The sequence below is a fragment of the Pagrus major genome, chromosome 17 (assembly GCF_040436345.1).
Source record: "Pagrus major chromosome 17, Pma_NU_1.0".
Classification (NCBI taxonomy): Eukaryota; Metazoa; Chordata; class Actinopteri; order Spariformes; family Sparidae; genus Pagrus; species Pagrus major.
The window spans coordinates 10,908,164-10,930,194 of record NC_133231.1 but is presented as its reverse complement, the minus strand read 5'-3'; the positions used below and the strand labels follow the sequence as shown (position 1 = coordinate 10,930,194).

At 39.1% G+C, this 22,031-nt stretch overlaps 1 protein-coding gene across 1 annotated transcript in view; it reads right to left on the bottom strand.

The window, feature by feature from the left end:
- The window catches only part of LOC141012603 (RNA-binding motif, single-stranded-interacting protein 3-like), a 134,012-nt gene that overhangs the window by 19,135 nt on the left and 92,846 nt on the right, over positions 1 to 22,031 (bottom strand). The window contains exons 6-7 of the mRNA XM_073486120.1: positions 21,286 to 21,365; positions 4,282 to 4,388 (exon numbers count right to left, since the gene is read on the bottom strand). Of these exons, the coding sequence (XP_073342221.1) occupies positions 4,282 to 4,388; positions 21,286 to 21,365 (187 nt within the window). The remainder of the gene's footprint in view (positions 1 to 4,281; positions 4,389 to 21,285; positions 21,366 to 22,031) is intronic.

Sequence of the window (22,031 nt, the reverse complement as noted above, 5' to 3'; positions counted from 1 at the left end):
TTGATGATGACCTCAGTAGCAGAAAAATCTCAAACGAGCCTATTAAAAGCACTTATGTACAATGAAATCATTGTGTATGATTGTGTGCGAGCCTGTGGACCACTTGAAATTGTACTTATTTTCATAAATACTCACAGATATAGTAAAATAACCACAAAAAGGGCATTGCTGGAGTGTTACTGCATAATAGAGATGTAACTACACAGTGATTCCCTGGTTCAACACACTAACGACATTTTAAACTGGTAGGTAGCAGAATTTGTTTTTATTGCGCCTGATTTTTTTTCATCAAGATCCATGCATTAGTCTGTGAAAAAGTAACGAAAATGTTGAAAACGGCCGATCACGTAATGTTAAAGAAATGGAGAAAATAATTCCTTGATCCATCCCTTTATCCGGATCCACACCAAAAGTCATTGGGGTCTATCTGAGCCGAGACCCATTCTCCATCTAAGTTTTGTGGAAAGCTGTTCAATAGTTTTTGTTTAATCCAACCATCCGACCGACCGACCGACACGGGTGAAAACATGACCTCTTTGGCGGAGGTAATTAGCAGTTATTCCCAATATGGATTTGTGAATGCACAGAGGAGCAGAAAGAAGACAATCTGGAGGAAAATGGAAATTCTTGGTGAGTTTTGAAATCAGTCCGTCTGAGCTGTCACACACTTAGTTGGTGCTTGTTGTCACAGCAAACATCTGTACCGTCAGTCAGGAAACTGACGGTGGCCAAAACGCACCAAAAGCTCCTTCATCAGTTAAAATGAGCCCAAACTTTACCTCACTTGATGCAACTTGCTCAAGAAGACCTCTCACAGTTTAAGACACAAATATTTACATGCAAATATTTACGTAATATAACGTTTTCAGCTCCATAATGCACATGGTCACCATTTCCTAAATCAAAATATCGACACATGATAGATGGAACAACAAGCGGATACCATACTGTTATTTTCTTCTAGCAATCTCCACCATTTACATGAATAGGATAAGGTCTTACACTCCAGCTGCATTATATCAGCATTTAAGCAATGCTGCATGAGCATATTTTAGTTGCTAAGTGTTCTCTGTCCCTCCTCCTCTCCATTAGATGTTGTCCCTATTAAGTCAAGTGTGTATTATAAAGTGACACTCTTCTCTCTGAATGTGTTCTCTTTGTGCCTCACTTTCTCTATCACTTTCAAATGAATGAGACTGTATTTTTCACAGCTGAGCTTTGAAAAAGATCTTCATCCACTTGACTGCCTCTTGGCAGTATTAGAACAAACTTAAAGCAACAATAGTGTTTTGAGTCTTCTTCTCTTTATTTTTCTCCCTCTTTATCTTTCGCTCTGTCACTGGTCCCCCTCCTCTTCTATCTGCAGCCATACTCAAGTCTTTTCTACTTTGTCTTTATTCCACACAAGTCTCTTCTTTCCAAATTGGCACATGAGTTGAAAGTGTGCCCTGATTATGAACTCTGCTGCAATGTTTGGTTTTTCCCCAAACACTGTTTCTAGCCAGGACTGGGGGAATATAGACTGCAGAAGCCATAAAAAGGAGTGCCAGACATTGATTACATCAAATAGAAAAACGTAATCATTCCAAAGCCCAGGATCATTTCCGTACCAGCTCTGCAACAAACATCTGCTTTAAAGCAGGTAAAGACTACCAGAATCCTAGTTTTCACCTTGAGCAGAATTTGTATTCACCGCTGGTTCCCTGTCAATCTATTGAATTGTCTTTTTGAACGGACCATTTCTGAGACAGAGCTAGAGGAGATCAGCTCTGTGAAGCATCCTGATGTCTGCATCTTGTCCTCTAAGTTTCCTTCATCTAACAGCAAAGACTGGACAACAATTCTCACTGCTGCATAATGCCAGCACAGTCCACCAAAGTATGTGTCACATGTGTTGCCACTGATCTGTCTCTTTGTTTGTGCATTCACAGTGTATCCTCATGGATGAACGAATGACTGCAGAGAGATACAAAATATTTCGGAGAGACATAAAATGAAATGACTACAGAGAGCCATAAAATGACTAGAAGATGACTACAGAGAGACTCTCTGTAGTTGTCTCTTTGTAGTTGTTTTATTGTATGTCTCTCTGTAGTCGTGTTATGTCTCAGACATAAAATGACTACATGGAAACATAAAACGACTAGAGACACATAAAAGGACTACAAAGAGACATACAACGACTACAGATAGGCATAAAAGAAAACAACTACAAAGAGACACAAAAAGACTGCAGAGAAACACAATAGGACTAAAAAGAAGAAGGAGAAGAAAATGACTAGGGACACATAAAACAACCACAAAGGGACATAAGACGACTATAGCGATACATACAATTAAATGACTACAAAGGGACATAAAACAACTACAGAGAGACATAAAACAACTACAACGAAACATAAAACAACTACCAAGAGACATCAAACCAACACAAAGACATAAAACAACTATGAAGAGACAGAAAATGACAACAGGGACACAAATAAAACACAAGGACACATACAATGATTACAGAGAGGCATAAAACCACCAGAGACACAAAAGGATGTTACAAAAATAGAAGCAAAATGGCCACAAAGCGGCACAAAATGACCATGACTACAAAGACACACAAAATGAAGACAAAGAGATAATGACCACAAAGAGACACAAAATTACCACAAAGACAACTACAAAGAGACACAAAATGATCACAAGTGTCATTTGTAGTTGTTTTGTGTCTCTGCCCACTTGTGTCCTTTGTGTGTTTCTCTGCACAAATGTTGTATCTGTGAGTGATCACGTGTGTAATATGTGCTCATGCCACAGTCCCAAGGCCAAACTCATTTAGGTGTGAGGGGTTCTGGGAGATTAGGGCCGGATGACTGAGCGTGAGGACGCAGTGAGGCCCCTCCGAGCACTTCCACGGCCAGATGTCTCTATTAGTCTGTTTGGACTCAGAGACCTGGCTCCGACAAATGCATAAACCTCTGTAGAGATGCTTTTTCCTCAGCAAGGCCGAGCAGGGCTTGTCAGGACAAATGTGTGAGGAATCCCACAGAAAGCACTGATCATTTATTTTAAGTCCAGCTGACAACAGGACACAGAGAAAGAATCACTAACACTGGGGCCTCTAATCTTACAAAGCAATCTGTGCCTGCTACACACAAACACACATGAAGGCCGTGCATAGACTGTGGCCTCCTGTTTTTGTTGTTGCGGCTCTTATTTCATCGCGTAGTTGTTTCAGCCCAGATCCATTTCATTTCACTTCACCACCCTGCTCTTTCCCAACCTCCACGTAATGCAAATGTTGGGAAACTGTTAAAAACTGCACTCAGTGTGTGGGTGGCGACTTTATTATTCACTTTCCCTTGTTCTGTAAATTAAAGCTTTGGTATCGACACTAACAACTTCTGAACCCTCTGCATTGTGCAACAGTCAATCTGCTTTCAGTCCGCTGCACAAGGTCTCATTCTTCTGAAGATGACAGACTGGAGGTGGGAGTTTCAACAAAAGGGAAAAAAAACAACTTGGCATTGGGGTCTTGGAGACATGGTATTTTAAATTCGACACCCTTTATATATGCCAGCCTTCACTTTCAGCAGCATCTCTAATTCGGCCTACAGTATGTCAGTGGAAATGAAAGCTGATAATGACCCAGTATGGGGGCCTGTCAAGCCATTGAAACTTGTTGAGAAACTGTGAAAAAGAAGCTAGTGTTAAAGGAAACAGCAGCCAGATATTTATAGTTTATGAAAACGATGACTTTTTAGACCCACTGTGATGTTTTCTGTGAGGCAGCTGGGATATGCTTCAGTACAATCTGTTGTACTGTATGCAATGGTATTTCACTCTCACTTGTGTCGTGAGAAGATTACTGTTATGCTTTTGCTAGAAAGCTGAGCAGGGAAAGGTTTAGAAGAGGTTTGTGGTTAGAGTACCACCACTTTTGGTTTTGTTAACTTTACTTTTTCCTCTTAAAAAGCCTCCGAGCAGACATGGTCTACTCATTCTGACTGTTGGAAAGGAAAGGAAAGGAAATGTTTGAAAGGAAAGGTTACTGTAGATTTAGAAACTGTCAGCTGTGGTATTATTCTGACTGAGTAAAAAATTCTGTTTCTGACTTGTATAGTGGCAGAGGGTGAGAAGGATTATGTTGTAATAAACTGATTGAAAGACATGGTTCTTGTGTTACAAATTAGTTTTGTGAAAAAGCTGCAGTGGCTACTGAAGGGTATCTTTTACGACTGGGTATTGGTGAGCTCTTTTTTGATGATTAATTACACTTTTAAGCCTCACCTCTCCTTCCCGTGTCCACGGTCGGCCATTCTGGGGATACTTGACCTGGGTCTGCCTCTTCTTCTGGCCTCCGTCAGCAAACTTGCACAGCAACGGCTCTGCAGGGGCTACAGAGTGAGTCAGGCAGAGAGAGAGGGAGGCAAGGACAAACAGAGATGGATTAATCATCTAAATAACAGGGAAAAGTCAAATTTCATGCATTAGGTTAAGAGTCACATTTCAAAGATAAGATTTAAAGGCTGTGGCTTGAACAAAAACATAACATAAATCAATTGGACCTGAAAACAGCACTTTGCTCTTACATTTATCTCTTCCACCCCTAATCCAAACATCTAAACAACAGCAGTTATCGCACAATCTCTGCAACCCCCAAAACCATACTTCAACAAAAGCAGCCTTGACGTGGAAACAAAGCCACAGGCTAATCATCAAAGCATGGTGGCCATGGTTCAAACGGCAAACCGAAAAGGCGTACTTAATATGCTAAACAACTACACACAGCCTGACCCCGGGCTATAGACTGCGATTGTGATTGCTCCAAAGACAACATGGTCCTTTTCTGGACCAGGGAAAGAAGAAAGTCTTGATTACAAATAGGATTAGCGTAGTGTGACCTGCCATACAAAAGTTCACCAAACTCTAACGTCAACCTGAGAGGCTGCGGATTCAAACAGCCTACAGTCTTCTGAAATGGCGGGAAGTGGCTCGGAGCAGGATTATCCTACAGAAAAAGCTTTGGTACATATCAATTTATTTCATTTGAAAAGCATATCTTCAGAATTTGTTCAGAAAGCAAGAACGCATGACTAATGGCATCTATTTCTGGGAAATGCTTCAGCAACAGCATGACTAACCAAACACATTAATACAAGTATCATCCTAACATGAACCAGGACACGCAGCTATGATATCTGTTGGTTTATTTAGTCAGACAATCGACAGATAGTCTTCTACTTTATGTAATCTCTGACGTTACGGTGCATTTCCTGGATTTGCAGTGGCTCTTCAATGACACACATGGATTTGTAAACATGTAGTCACACCCAGACTTTTATTCCACACACTCACGCAGAATGGAAATAAGATAGTGTGATGAAGACATTTTTTTACTGAGGATAATAATAAGTTAGACAGAAACTAGTTGGATGTTTCCAGGAAATGTATTTCAGAAATAACAAGCTTTTTCTTAACTGCTTGTAGATTAATAGCAGAATATCATTATTAAACAATATTGGGGTAATTTTCAATAAATTTGGAAAAGAAATGTCAAGTATGTTGCTTGGTAATTACCACCTACGTACCATGACATTTCCAAAGTTTTATAATGAAGTCTTACCATGTCTTGTTACACTTTTCTTGCAGTCAGCAAGTCCTCATGATTGTCTTTTATTATCATACAATCGCTCATAACCTTACAGAGTGCTTTGATTTACTAAAGGCTCGTAAAGTAAGCTATAGCGTATTATTGATGTTTACTAGGCATTATCGCATTTCAGAAACTTAGAATTTATAATCTGTTATGGCACATGATAGGAGTTCTTTAGGTGTCTTTATAAATGTCTGAAGTTATGGTAGTAATAAAGCACTGTTGTCACTTTGGCATGGGGGTATAAGCATTATGAATGCTCATCTTATACTGCATTATGTCCACCACTTACAATACTTCATAAAGCTGGTTATGAGTTGTCATGCAGGATTATAAAGAGTTTTATAAAGCCTTATAAATGTGTTATAATGTCTTATCAACAAGCAACATGAGTTACTGAAATGCTTATATACAGTTAAAAAATGAATATAATAGTGTATTGTAATAGTATTTTTGTAATACTATGTATAATTAGAAAATGACATGAACATTTCTACTTCACTAAAATGTATCTGGGACCTAAAACATCACAATCTATATAGAAAATCCAGCACATATCTTGTGTCTTATACTGAATTCAGTTTCCCTCCCAGTAAAGAACTGCAAATGAATTAGCTAATATTCACAAAGAAGACGTATAGCAACAAATGAAGCTCAGCAAATCATCATAACAGTATGTTAAAACTGAAAGGCATTTAAATGTCATTAAGACTCTGGAAGCACTAAACTGTAATTGCAGCACTGCAGCACACCAAAAAGTGTTCTGTTCGTGTCCTGATTCAGTTTTATAAAGACACCTCTTAACCCTGAAATTGAATAAGCCGCCCACTTTTATGCATTGCCTCTCACTTGTAACTTTAATACGTCCACCAAGGCAAGTTTGAGTCATTGACTGCATCTTAAAGAGAGGCTTTTAGCTGGCACTCTTGTCTTACTTCGCTGGCAATGATTTCAAACTGCAGGGAAAGTCAAATCCTCATTACTGCGTGCTGCTTAGAAATAAAGAAGTTCTTAGAAGATGTGGAAAATGCTACGAACTAACAAAGGCACTGTAATCATGCCCGTACTGATTCACACATTATGAACGCCAAAATAAACTACACAATTACCTCGCCTCCTTCAAGAAAAATGTTTCTTCATCTCAGTAAACTGAAAAATGAGAAGAGGTGTTCTCAGTGGAGGAAAGCGTTCAGAGCCCAAGGTTGAGACGAGAGTTATTTGGAACGCCCGGGGCCTGGATGGGTACTCGGAAAGGTAAGTAGACAGAGAAACACAGAGCCTTGTGATTATACTGCGTTTAGGTGTGCTTTGTCATTATAATGTTTTAACTTGATTTCTATCTGAATAACAGGCCACACAGCTGGGCCTCTGTTATCATCATCGCCTTTGCTATTCATCTTTCTCAATCACTCCCCTTCTCTCTCTCTCTCTCTTCTGCCCACTCTGCTCCATGCATTCATATACATTTGGTAAACAGCCCCGGTGTGTAGGTGTGCGAGCTTGTGATGTGTGTCTGCATCATGAGGTCTCACCACAAAGCTCAGTGTAGTTTCCTCATGACAAACAAGCTTGGCTCAGAGAGAAACACAAAAAGAGATTTACATAAAAGGTGACGGATGTTTTTCAATGAAGACAACAAAATCAGAGAAGATAAAGTGTGGTGAAAGAAACATGGATCACTTTAGCTGAAGGAGGTTATTGAATAGAGTGGCACGAAAGCTGTGAAATAAAACACGATGATACTGCCTGTTTCTTCATGTTATCAACCTCACCTCATTCATCCTGTTTGAGCTGAAAAAGTGTGCATTTAAAATTAGGGCAATTTACAATAGTTTCAGAAACTGTGGAGCCACGATATATAAATATACCTGCTAATGTTTCCACTGCATCATAGGAACCGCAGAGATATGCCAAATTAGTCATCGGTGTGATCTACACTGGGGATGTTGGGGACATGTCCACACGACTTTTTGAAATGACTAATTGTTAATTTTTAAAATCAGTATTTGTTAAAATATGATTTAAAAATAGCTTGTACCAAGACATGTTAACTAACCAATGAGATTAAAGGCATTTTGATGCATTATTGTGATAACCTAATCTGACCTCATACAATCCCCTCATTACATTGTGTTAGGACCTCGCCACACGTTTCTGATTATAGAGAAACCTGTATGTAAAACCAAAAGCCTAACATGCAGCCTTCGCGCACCAACAACGCCTGCAAACAAAGAAAAGTGTGCCCACACTCCAGCGGTCCAGGAAATCTCACCTGGTTGTTAGTATATACAAATTCACACCTGAACGCACCTCAGTTCTGCCGAAACAGCAATGTTGTAACAAGACTTTAAGCGCTGCTCCGCACCACTCCTCACCGCTTTTCCCACCGCAACACGTTGCTGAAGGAAGCTCCAGTTTTTCTTCTAATTACTAACACTAATAAATAATTACTGTTACTAATTACTATTAGTAATTATTAATAAACAGATTGATGCTCTTGTTAAAAACCATATAACTGTTTGAGACACAATTTTTCACAAAACAGGAGAAAACAATACAAAGTTTGGGTGGATGTAATGAATGGATGCAAAAGAGAAATGCAGAGCTGGGAAAGGAGACTGAAAACCTTCAGAACACCTGTTCTCAAAGTGGTAAAAATCTGAGTGCCAGGACTGAACTGAAACTTGTTTTTGTTTTGTATTTTATCCTCGAGGTATCTGATAGTATTATCGCCAAATCAGGGATTTTTGCCACCAGGAACTAAGGTCAGAAGAAGTAAATTTAGACCCCTGATCCTCCATCCTTTCTGAAATAGTTCTGGGAAAAAAGCAACAGCTCATGCAGTGGCTAGTAGTGTTGATATGTGAGACTTTGGCAAAACCTCTGGTGATAAATAGTCTATGAGGCTGTTCAGACCTGGACAGCTCTTAGTACAGGTGTGAAATCACACTGAGGACGAATTTGAGATTCAACATTAATGAAAGCACCATGTTTCAACTAACCACTGAACTAGCAATATACCCAAACTCGAGTGATTTTAGAAGTTGATCAGCAAGGAGAAACTAAGGGAGAAACCTTATGAAGCGGCTATGGTAAATTCTATAAACTTTGTGAAACACTGCCTACAACACATTCTTAACTATTTGAGCGTTCTTGTTTCGACAAACTTTATACATAAAGATGTTTCTTTCTTTGTGTCAAAAACGTTGTATCGGCTTGCACCAGGGATGTAGGTCTATATTTGCATATAGAGCAGGGAAGTAAGGTCTGATCCCATGAGAGGTCACGCATGTTGCGATGCATGTTAATGCCAGGCATGAACTGAAGTTGTCAACTTGTGATCGAATCTCTCAGAACGCATGTTGATTCCAAATGTGAACAGCCTCTATGTGATGCAAATGTAAAAAGCTTTCATGTGCGGGGTTTAGCCTGAATCAATATGTAGTAACAATGGACAATAGAGAGATGAAAAAGGATTATTATTCATATAAAATCCCTTCAAATTTTAAATTTAGAACAGGAATAGATTCAGAATATGCTCAAAGAAACATTTGAGAATGACACGGGCAGGATTTAACTGTCAAGTTTATAGCTACAGAAAAAAAATTATTTATGCCCTCACAAGTCAGAAGTTCATTGACGTGTGTCTTTGCATGTTAAATGATTGCTACTTTATAAGTATGAGAGAATGTGTGATGTGAGGACACTTGCACACACACACACACACACACACACACACACACACACACACACACACACACACACACACACATTGGAGACTTAAAGGCAGCATCTGTGTTCTGCTGCCGTTTTGTTTTATTGCTGTGACAGACAGAGAAAGACACATTGTCGACGCTGACAACTTGTCAAGTTTATAGTCAGGACACTTTTCTTCTATCTCTTCTCTAAAGTACCAGACAAAGAGAGAAGAAACTCCTGCTGATCTAAAACAATTGTTTGTCCTCAGTGTGTGCATGAAAAGGATACCTCTGTGTTTTGGATTGATTCTCCAGGCTTATCACGTCGACAGCAAAAGGTTTGTGTTTTTGGACTGAAGTGAGATGAAATAAAAATGGGATTTTATTGTTAGAATTAGTGAAGCAAAAATACTAAGAAGCTGATCCTAAGCGAGCAAAATAAAAGCATGTGACACAAGAATGACGGGCTGAATTTAAAGTCTAAGTGTAGTTTTCTTTCAATGTAAAGCATATGTAAAGCATGCAACACGATAACAGGGGGAAATGTTTGTGCTTGTTAAAAGTGACATACAACAACAACAACAGGGAGGGACACTGGCCTTATTCCATTGTGCATAATCCCCTGTAGTAGAATGCATCCATATACGCAGACATTAAAATTCACACGCACAAACAACACTGTTGCTGTAAGCTGTTTTTATATCAGAGCTGGTGAAATGGCTCCACACATTAAACACCAGCCCAGCGCTATGGGCCAGTGTTTAGATGCACAAACACACCCACACACACATACATACTGTACATCAATATTGTTAGAATATTTTGGTGGCTTTATTGCACTTGTTTGCTGCAGGAGGCCAGTGTTTGGTTGAGCAGGGAATAGGACAGGCTCAGACAACACAGTTGTGTTTCTTTTTTTCAGGGGGTTCACATTTCTGTACACATAACACATCCTTGGATAACTTGAGTTTATTCCTATTATTATTATTTAAATCTGATATGTCAGATTACGCTGTCATGGCATGCCAAAATAAGACATAAAATACAGAGAAGATGAAGCGTTTGAGCTGTAGCTTAAGACAGAAAACTAATTTAAATGAAAGAAAAGCATAACACAAATGTTAACGTCGTAATGTGTATGTCTGTTCCTGTCTGAGTGAAGGAGAACAGAGCCGACTATTAGTCTTGTTGGAAAAGTACCATTTGGTGTCGCTTTTGTTAATTTTCACCTTCAGAGGAAGGGGATATCTTTCATTCCTGGCATAATAAGTCAATATTGTGAAATTAGTCCTACACGCCAGAATTTCAATGGGGCACAAATGGTAAAAAAGGATAGCCAAGGGCCATTCATTAATTAGTATTGGCTACATTAAAAGGATACACCGCAAGAATCAGCCAACCTATAAAGGCGTTTTGTCTATTGAGTGATTCCATTAAAACAATTAGTCTTTTCAACAGAGCCAGAATTTGTCTCAAAGCTTGTCTGTATTTTACCTCTACGGAGCAAATGTAGGGTGAGGTATACAACCAAAGAAATATATACATTCTTTTAATTCACATCATACTCCAGCCATAACCTAAAAACAAGCAAGTACAATGTCATTATTGTATTGGCCTTAGGTGATGCCTGTGGTAGCATTTCTCTGAGGAAGTAATGAAACACATTTCACTTTATATTCATTAACAAGCACAGTGACAAGTCATAAATACTGATGATTATAATGGCAATAATAAATGTTATTTATTCCTAAGAGGTGAATTTAGTCGCCACACAATCAGGAGGCAACAACAACAACAACAACAACAACCGCAAAGCACCCGGAGACAAAATTACCTGTGGAAAGAGCTGCTCGAACTGGTGCATCAAATTAATTATTCATCCTGCTTTCACCGTTACATTACTACAATCTGTTGCATTTCACAAGAGAGCTTTCAAAGGAAGAAGGACATTTTTAATTGTCAGTTTGACCCCTGCCGCTCTCACTCTTGCGGCTCTGTAACACAAAGTGATGAATTCCTGATGAATTTGGGCACAGCTGTGCCTGCCCCCTAAAATGGGTCACTTTCGGGCATGTCAAGTTAATTAACATGGTCTGAACCAAATATTTGGATATCTATAGAGTTCAGATATGTAAATGTATTTTTAGTAAACAGGACTTGGAGTTGAAGAATTGAAGTTTAATCCAAATCGAATGAGCAAAAATGATTGTCACACATAAATCGATCTTTGTAGCCTCGAGCACAATATCCCCCGTACTTTGTGTCCAGGCTGTAGGGAGAGGGGGCTCATTCTTTGTGAAAATCCAAACATCATCGCTTAGTTTGCCGAACAAACTGCTGCACTGTGCAGACATCTGCTCAGATCTCATAGAAAATTAATGGAGGCAGTATTGGCTGCTAAGAGGATCACATTTGGTGGAGCTACACCGTAACAGAACAGTCAGTGTCAGTGTGGATACACACAGTGAGCAGGCAAACCACGGGGGGAGAAAAAGCTGCCAACCAGAGACATGAAGACACATTTGACAACAGGTGTTATTCTAATCTTTTTATCACACAGTTGGGCAGAAATAAAGAAATCTTTACTGACGTAGTGAGCAACAGATTTGTGACCTCACAACCTAACATACAAGTATGCCGTTTATTGTTTCATGTATTTATGCATTAAAAAAATAAAGAAAATCTATTCTAAGTGTAAAAAATCTGTAACACTTGAGGCTAAACTGCGTGTGTTAATCTCTTGAAAGGTGCTCCTGAGCTTCATCCCTATGTATAAAGTGTGAACTAAAATGCTGAAAAAAAGAACACCCACCCAAACACACACATCAAGTGACTATCTGGTGTGTGTGATCATGTGTGCGAAACATGTGTGTTTCCCTGTAGTCAATGTTATTAAACAACATAAATCGTTTGCCAAGAGCTGCAAACTTGACAAGGGCAACTCACTGAAGTGAACAGACAAAACATTTCACTGGACAAAAGCTACACGTGTGTTTGCCCACAAACTCGGAACAGATTTATTTGTACTCATTAGCCGAGGCTTGCAGTAGTTGATTTACCAGTTTAATTAATCTATCAAAGTGTCACTGCTTTGTGGATCACATGGTGAATAGCTTCAATTCTGTTAATGTGTTTTCTTGGCTTCATTTGGGGCAAAACATTGTGACATCCTGCAGCTGCAGAGACAGGCAACGCAAATAGGAACAAAAAAAGACATGAAGGCTGCGGAAAACATCCATAAAATGGCAGAGAGATCGGTTGTTTGCTGGTCTGAAGTGCTTTTTGTGTGTGGCATTTTAGGGTTTTGTGTTTAACTGACAGCAGGTGTACATAGGAACAGACAAAGGTGGATAGCTTGTAATGTAAGGTGTGGATCACATACCAGTACCTTTCATTGGAGCTATGGTATATTAAAAACTATAGGAGGGCAACATAGAAACTCTAGCAGAGCAAACATACATATCCATGTCCGTTCTGGTGGGGAGGAGGACACATACAGTTAACGGGTAACTGAAGATGCACCTGGTGAAATGCAGAAGAAGATACTGTAAACACTGTGAAAACATTTCTTATTTAATTTTCATGTTTATTTTAAAGATGTTTGCTGTCTTTTCTGAATATACAAAGATGTTAATCTAAAGTTTAACACTGTAATTACATCTATTAAATTAGATAACATTTGTGAAAGCAGTTAATTAAGTACTGTGTTACAAAGATCTATATTGACAGATATCTTGTATAATTATGGAAGTTTTCACAACAAAACTTAGAATAAATGTGTTTTTTTTTACTGTGAAGACACCACTTGACTGTGACACACAAGCCAATGAGTACTGGAGTCAAAGACATGCATTGTACAGAGCAGCTTGTTAAGTTTGCTGTCTTATTTTCCAAAATGCAAACTGCTGCCTATGTGCATTATAAGAGTATCTGACCATAGTTAAAAGTGGTCTTATTGTTTTTATATGTGTTAACATAAACGAGATCTCATCTCATCTCATCTCATTATTAAAGCTAAAAGCTTTGTTTTAATTACAGAAAATTATTGTATTTTAACTAGATTTTACTTTATTTTACAGAATTTTTGGCACCCCCTTCTGCCAGAATATTACCCCTTTTTAACAGTTTTTTTTTTAACAGTGGATACTAATGATCTCAGCTTTGGTGCTTCTAAGCAAAGCATCAGTGCGTAGCTAGGTAAAAGCCCTTATTTTATAACAGCAAAATGGTTTCAATTTTCACTGTGGGAAGAGGGGGAATATCATATGAGTGGGATCCAATCCCTCAAATGGGAAAATTCTCATTTAAAATAAAATCCAATCCATTAGCAAGCAACATGGGAAATCAGTCAGTTGGAAAATGGGATCCAATCCCCAATTGTGACAAAATGAGGAATCCCTCAGCTGGGCTGAATGGGATGACATCCTTTTTTGTTTTTTGTTTTTTTTCTTTAAGACAGACGGCATCAAAGAGCTCAACGCCCGGGGACAGAACAATATGCACTCTAGAGGGTTCCTTGTTCAAGCACCACACATGAGAGGAAGCCAACTATTTGCCACCAAAATCAAAAAATATATGTTCGAGAGTGTTTATTCATATTGCTATTAGCACTTTAATATCATAATAATGTATTAGATTTGCCTTCTGCGGGCTGTAAGATGACACACAAAACGGAGATGATTGAGTTTTCAGCTCATTCGACTGCCCAAATGAGACGAACTGACGAGGACAACCACTCATCGAACCCTTCCCTGACAGCACCCCCGGGAGAGAGGAAGTTTACTACATTTTCTCATCATACAGCAGCACAAAAGGAACTGACTGTGAGACAAGTAGAGATAAAATGTATCGATGCGCTGACATATTCATTTAAAAGTGTAATGCCCAAAATGATGTAAAGATAGCACCAAATGTCTTTGAAACTTTTAGAACTCGACATCATTGATCTGATTTGGTTAGCGCTTCAAAAGCAACACATTTAACACCCATAGAAATGTCTGAGTGCTGAATAAGTGGCTCCAAATATCACACGCAAGCTGACACCAAGTCTGACGGTGCAGTACTGCCACATAATTACACAATATTTTTCTCAGAAGCGCCTCGTTCAATTTTTCCCTCCATTATCAGCAACATCAAATAAAATTAATTTCCCATTTATGAAAGTATTGAACCACTACTGCAGTGAATGGGGACTCAATGCCTCATGATCATGGCAGACTTTTAAGGCTGTGCGCATATTTAAAAGCCTCCTGATTATTATTGAAACTATGACTGATAATGGGTCTTCTCTTCTCTGAGATCTGGATTCTTTTCATTCCTGTCCTCTGTTTGTAATACCACCACATCAGCACTACATCAGATAGTGTGAGAGAGACAAAGAGAGAGAGTTATTAGGAATAAAAAGTGAATGGAGTGAGAGAAGATACATGTAGGGAGAGGAGGAGATGTAATATTAACATAAAAAGAGAAAAAAGACATGAAGGAGAAATGAAAAGGGTGAGAATGAGTCATTTAGTCTTTTCCTGAACCCTGCGTCTAATTATTAATCAATTCAAGAGTTGGGATCAATCTGATCAAATATGAAATAATTCACTTACTCTATAGGGTATCAGAATGAAATCCACAAACCAATCCAGATTCCATAGTCTGATATTATGATTGTAAATTTCCCTTTACACTCTCAAATATTCTCTTTTTACTCATGTATAGAAGTCTACTTACGACTAGTTGGTAATACATTGCAGTGCACTTCTTTTGTTAAGGTTTTTCAACATTAAGGGAGTTGCCATAGCAATTTGCTTTCCTTCACCCGTTTGTAAAAGCCTATTTAACCTACAGTTCAAACAACTTGCTTTAGAATACATTTAAATTCAATATGCCTCCTGTGTCAGCTTTGCTCTTTTAAAAAGAAGTGCAGTTTTCTGCAGCCTCATGTAACCTTACACATAATACCAGTACTATTAGTACCAGTACTACTATTCTGGTAACACTTTAGAATAACCATCATTAATAATTGGTGAATTTATAGTTAATAAAACTCCAGTTAATAGTGATTTCAGTGTAACAATGCAATGCTTTATAAACCATTTATTAAGCAATTGTTTATTGTAAAGTTGCAACGGATGTTTGTAATACTTTGTAAACAGATGAATAATACATGTATAATGTATAAATAAATAAATAAATAAATGTCAATACTGTGTAGCTAATCTATAACAGGGCTGCCCAAAGTGAGACCCATAGGCCAAAGTTTGTCCACCATAGGTTTTGATTTGGCTCCGCCAGATGTTTCAAGCAAATAAAAGAAAATAATGAAAAGAAAATACCGTCTCCTGTTTTATTTTTGTGAGGTAAAATGCGCTTTAAAAAGGTCTATGTAGGATCCGTAATTATTCATCTTTTTCATAATCCAAGCACGGAGGGCAGAGTGACAATTTGTGCAGGAAGTCAGTCAATAAAGGGAACTTGGGATTCTTGTGCTACAGAAGCCCTGAGACAGTTTCTGTGACACATCAGTTATCGTAAAAAAATAATAATAAAAGCCTGAACGCAGTTCCTGATTTTATCATTCATGATTTTAAAGGTTAAGCAGTATTTTTTGTTGTTGGGCTGCATGAGTATCCAATCGAGCTTTATCATTACCAAATCTCAAATAAGCATAAATCAACAAGATCTCTTGAGAACCTCGCAACCTTTACGCAAAGGTCTAGTTTGTGTCTGTGTGCTGGCAGTTGGGCAGTAAACTAAATAGCCATTTAGACAGACATTTAAATAGCAACTTATTTATCTTTTTTTTTAGGTTTATTTTTATACGGAAAAAAAGAAAAGAAAGGAAATGAAACAAAAAACTAATACAAAGGAGGATTATTACTTAAAATGGAATCTGCATGTATTATTTCAGTAATCTTACCCAGATTTAACTCCCAGATGTGGTTTTGAGAAAGATTTAGATAATTATCACAATAAATTCAACAATTCTTGACCAGAGATGTAAGATATTAATCCTGCCTTAGTGGAGATTTTCACTCCATAAATAGAGGAATAGAGGAGAAGTCCAGTGATAGCTTTATCCCACCATGTTCCATGAATTCAAAGGAAATGCAGAATCACTTGTGTTTCACTTTTATCTTTGGGCCTCCTTCACATTCACCTGTTTTCGGTCCATATCAAGTGCTGACTGTTGAGTCTGTCATCAAGAACTCAAAATACTTATTCTATCAAGTTCTGACAGAAAGCGACATGGTCACGATGAAGGTGTAGAAGATATGTGCTCTTTATGGCTGGATGGGGAAAGCTTCCCACAGGTGCTGACTTTCTCCTTCACAGTATGGGGACAGGACATTATCGAGCGCGGAGCACAGACAAGACAGAATTACGCCACATAGTATAAATACGCAGGCTGTGATTACTCCATTTACACCTCAGACTGAAATGTCGAATTTGTGGGACAGCTCCACTTGCTTAAAGTGATGAGACATTAGGAGGAGTAAAGATGCTTCCAACACATTAGATTTATGGCGAAGAAAAGGTGCGGAGCCTGAGAAACAATACAAACCTATTCTAGACATCCTGTATTCATACAAAGTAACCTCACAATGAAAATGATATAGATCTTTGTGAAGTCTGACTAAAATCCAGCACAGATAAAAGGTAAAAATCAAAGAAATTCTAGTCTATGTCCAATCTAGATACTCTATCTCTATGACAGGAACCCCCAGTGGAAGTCAGAAAGCTCTGGATCAATGGACTTCCTGTTAACGAGGGCTGATGGAAGCTCGGGTCATGTGATCAATGTCAGCATTAATGTCGAGCTTGAGAGTAAAATATTGCTGGTGCCTGTCAATACATCAGCCTGGATGGGCAGACTGTGGTCTTAATCAGAGGTACACAGGAAAAGGCACACACACACACATCACTCCATGAGATGTGCATCACATCTGTACCCGCATAGCAGGTTGAACCTCTGATAACAGTGAACAAATGTAAATAAGGTGGTAGACTATAACAACAATCCAGAGCACAAAGGCCTGTCATAATGTAGCTGCAACAGCCTCGCAAATGTCAGTGACACAGAAAACCAGTGACATAAATCAACAGAGCCCGCTGTGTGAGACGCACGCTTTCTCTCTGTGTATTAGATGGGTGAAAACAGAGTATGTGTGTGTTTTGTGGATCAGCACACAGAGGGTTGGCCCAGCCAGATTCTACCAGTTTCACCAGTTCGTGGGTTCAGCGCAATTGAACTGGTCAACATATGCAAAGCTGTTCACTCCCACACACACGAAGCCTACAGAGGAGATAATGAGCACCCCTGGCAAAGACAAGCAATGCATCTCTTTCAATATAGAGGTCAGCACCTTGGCAAGTATAGAGAGTATCATTGTGTCTATATTTGTGTGTGTAACTTTAAGTTCAAACCTGCATTGATTTATTTTTTGGTCACTTGGGGGTAGCACGAGATGTAAATACAATATGTTTTCACCTTATAGAAGTTGTGGTGAACTTTTGAGCAAACATTTACTTATTTAAATATCCACAAAGAACTTTCATTTGGAGCTTGCTTCTGTCCTCTTGATTAAAGGTGCAATAAACCATCAGTCCAAAGCGTCGGTTTTTGATGACCTGATAATGAGACTCAACAATCAACTATTTTCCCACAGAATTGCTTGTTGTCCAATATTCAGTCGTCTTTTAGCTATATTTTAGTCTCTACTGAGGAAAATATCTGTCTCTTTAGCTTCTAAATGCTCCACCATGTTCACCAGCTAGTTGCCAACATTGTCGATTTGCTGCTTGGTGCTGGGAAAGAAGCGTACAGTTGCTTTTTATAGCTTTTCACTGAAAACAGCTGCCTGCTGCAGCTGGAAACAAGAGCCTTGGGGCGGAATCAAAACAGCAAAGTTATAGGTGCCAAGTCTGAAACAATGAACTAAAAGGCGGTAAAAATCTCCATAGATGTCTGACACTTTTCTGTTGGTTCATCAGTGTAAGTGATAACAAGTCCTTATACATTACATAGTTATTTGATCCACTGTAAATATTAAAGTATTGTTTAAACAGCTTAAGAGGGAACACCGGTCTCAAAAATGAACTGTGCTCTATCAGAGAAAATTGTATTAATTTCTCAATTATTACTCTGATAACCTGTTGGGGAATTTCTGTTAATAGATTTTGATCAAATAAACTTAATCGAATTTTTCAAATAAACCCTAACCCTAACCCTAAACCGAACAATAATCTGTAACACTGAGTTCTTCAATTATATATAACAATGTGCACCACAAAAGTTTTCTTCTCAGCTTCGTCGCCGTTCAAACTTGAAACTCATGAGTGTTTACTGTGCTGGTAGTCTGATTATAAAGATTCTGTGTTTCTCCCACACACACATACACTCACACAGGCTGCAGAGAGCAGCAGCAACGGATGGAATGATGCATCATTCGCTTGCTACAAAATTACACAGCTATACCTCACAGTATAGAAGTACAGCAGTGTGTGTGTGCGTGCGTCCATGTGTGTGTGTCTCCGGGTGACAAACTGAGCCGCCCACCATGCTGTACCTCACAAATCATGCTGCCAGGGCACGGGGCACAGCTCTCTGTCTGTCCTTGATTTCCATTTTCTTCAGCGTGGCGCAGCTCCTCTCTCTCTATCTATATCTGATCATTCAGTATCTCCATCTCTTCTCTCTCATTCTGTGTCACTTTCAGTTTGGCTGTCCTCACCTCAGCTTCCTCTTCCCTCTCACCTTGTCCTTGCTCTGTTATCTCACTCATGTTTGGTCACTTGGCTCTCTCTTTCTGTACATATCATTCTCTGTCACGCTCACACATGCCTCATCATTTCATCAAAGCCAATAACGATCCCGTCCTCATTTTATTTCCTCCTTCTCTCCTTCCTCCCTTTCTCTGCGTTGGAAGGCAACAAATCTTCGCCGTTTATTTGGGGGACAATCACAGACAGATTGTTTGCTTTAGGGGGTGTTTGTCTGTGCACGTACATGTGCATCGTGCATGTCTCAATTTGTGTCCCGTACAGTCCAGGAATTAATCACTCAGATCCTCCTACTAAATCAGCTCAAGGTGGTCTAAGGAGCAGGACAGAGAGAGGAGGAGAGCAGCAGAGATGACGCTGATATATTATCAGTTGCACTGACACGGCTTCGTACACAGACAGATGTTGTAGCACCAAAAGGCGTAGATGTCCTTTGCGTGACTGCAACTGATAAAACTGATAAATTGTGATCCAGTAATGAAAATAAACTGATAGTTGAGCATTAAAATTAACAATAATAAATAAAGGCTGCTTTTGAGTTTCTTACATGAAAAATGTTTACATGTGCTGATTTGATGTCACACATTCGTCTGGTTTCTCTACAAATCTAAAAGAAGAAATATTGATGCTCATGCTTCTAGAGGCAGACGATCACCTAATTTCCTGAGGCAAGAACAAGATATGCATTAATGTTGAATTCTGGATATTAAATCTCAATCGTTTACCATAATCACTGTCAAGTATCAACGTTATTAGGTATTTAAAGCCAGGTCAGATTTTATATCCTGATTTAATATTTCCTGATTTAAACCATCATATCATGAAACGTTGTTAAGTTCAGCTTCTATTTTATTTAGCAAAAGGTCTTGTGTTGGGACAACATAAAACACAGATGAACTGAGAAGTTATCAAGATGCAGATGCCTTGTAGAAAATGTGTTCATACTCCTCTAACTACGGTACTGACATTAGTATTATTGTGGTACCAAAACCCAGGTACTTTATTGGCACCACCATTAAAAAGTTTCAAATACCCAGCCCCACTCATTTAAGCTGTCCTCTTAATAATAATATATATATATATACATGTATATATAACAAGACCATGCTGTGCACAGGCAATACATGACAAGACAGCTGTGTTCATAATGGTGCCTACAGACTACTTAGATTTGAGCAATCTTACACTGCAAGTTGATTCCAAGCCACACTATTTGACATGGATAAAAAAAAATAGTATTTTATTTTTTACTTTTTGTGTCCAAGGCACGCCAAAGGGAAAGCCAAAATCTCAAGGGTACAGCATGGCAAGGCATGTGTCCATATCCATGCAAAGTAGCCTCTAAAACACGTCTAATCACTCTGTACGTGTTTATTTTTGGTTCAGGAAGGTTTTTAAAGGATTTTTTAGGGAATAGAATTTGCCCCTGTGCTTGGAGATGAATGTGTAAAAAATACTGATAATAGTAAATTAAAAACTCATTAATTTCTCATTGTATAGTTGTATATTGTGCTAGTAATCTATGGTTGTATCAAACCTTGACTTACCTAAAGGCACACCAATGTGCCACGGTACACAATACGATAATGCCTACTGAATCATAGACTGCGACACAAGTCAAGAATAGAACATCATGAACATGTGTGCGTCATTCATCTGTGCCACTATAGCGGTAAACACTGAAGCTAAGCAAGAATTGAATTGTAGTGTAGTGCTGATCAGTGTGTCATTTTATGCTGCACTCACAGTGTCAGTGAATTTTGTTCCATGCTATCTTTGGTCGCAATACCAAAACAGCTATCACTGAACTTCTCTAACAGTGCAACATTGGACCGCCGTTTGAAGCCATGGCCAAAGAGGCTAAAATGCCCTGTTTCTTTCACGTTGGTCATCTTGAGTCTGGGACAGCCCAAAATTGCAGATTGCATACCGGCCTTGAGACACAAAAGCTGACATACAAACCACTGAACTTTTTGGAAGCACTTTCAAAAGTTGTCTGCAAACAGAGTTCAAGTCAATATAATCTGAGTGCGGGTGTGTATGGGAAGGTTGAGAATAAGATCCATCTATATGAGCCCCCGGCCCACAGAGAAACTCCTTGTTCTCGCTACAGAAAAGCACAAGCTTAGCCACTGTAAAGCAACTGTCTTGGTGACAGACACCTACCTGTCATGCCTGGAGGGGTTTTCAAGAACTTCCCGTTGAAATTTTGAATCACCACGTCGCACTTCTCTGTCGACTCCATCCTGACAGAGACAGACAAGAAAGATACTGATACAGTTACTTGAGGACAATGGGCTCCTTATGTTACCACTCAATATGCACAGAAGGTACTGTGGCTCTTTTTAATGTGAATGTGCTGTATGTGGATTTGTGTGTGCAAATGTGAACAACAATACAGTAAGTGCGTTAAACACCTGTCTGTTTATGCATCTGTGCTTGTTTGTCTGCGTTTCCCTGAGCAAAATGCCTTAGGTAGGTGTACGTGTGCATGTGTGTGTGTTTGTGTGTGTGTTTTCTATGGGGTTTCCTCTCCTTTGTCCCGGTTTAAAAGCTCCATTCAGTCTGATCTGTTGTGTGTCATGTCCTCTTTGTCTGCCCCTATTCAGCTCTGCTCACCCAATCACAGCTCAATGACTAATTGCCTGCTTGGCAAGCAAAAGCCAGTGTGTGTGTGTGGGAGAGAAAAATGGTGACGGGAGACTGTGTGTGTGTGTGTGTGTGTGTGTGTGTATGTGTGTGTGGGGTATGTGAGCACATGCATGTGTCTCTGTGTGTCTCGGGTTTTCTTCACAAAGCCAGTGACCCTGAATGGAGCTCTGACTGCATTCTAATCAATGGCACACTCCATGGTGTAACGGAGAAGACCACACACACACACGCGCGCGCACACACACGCACGCACACACACA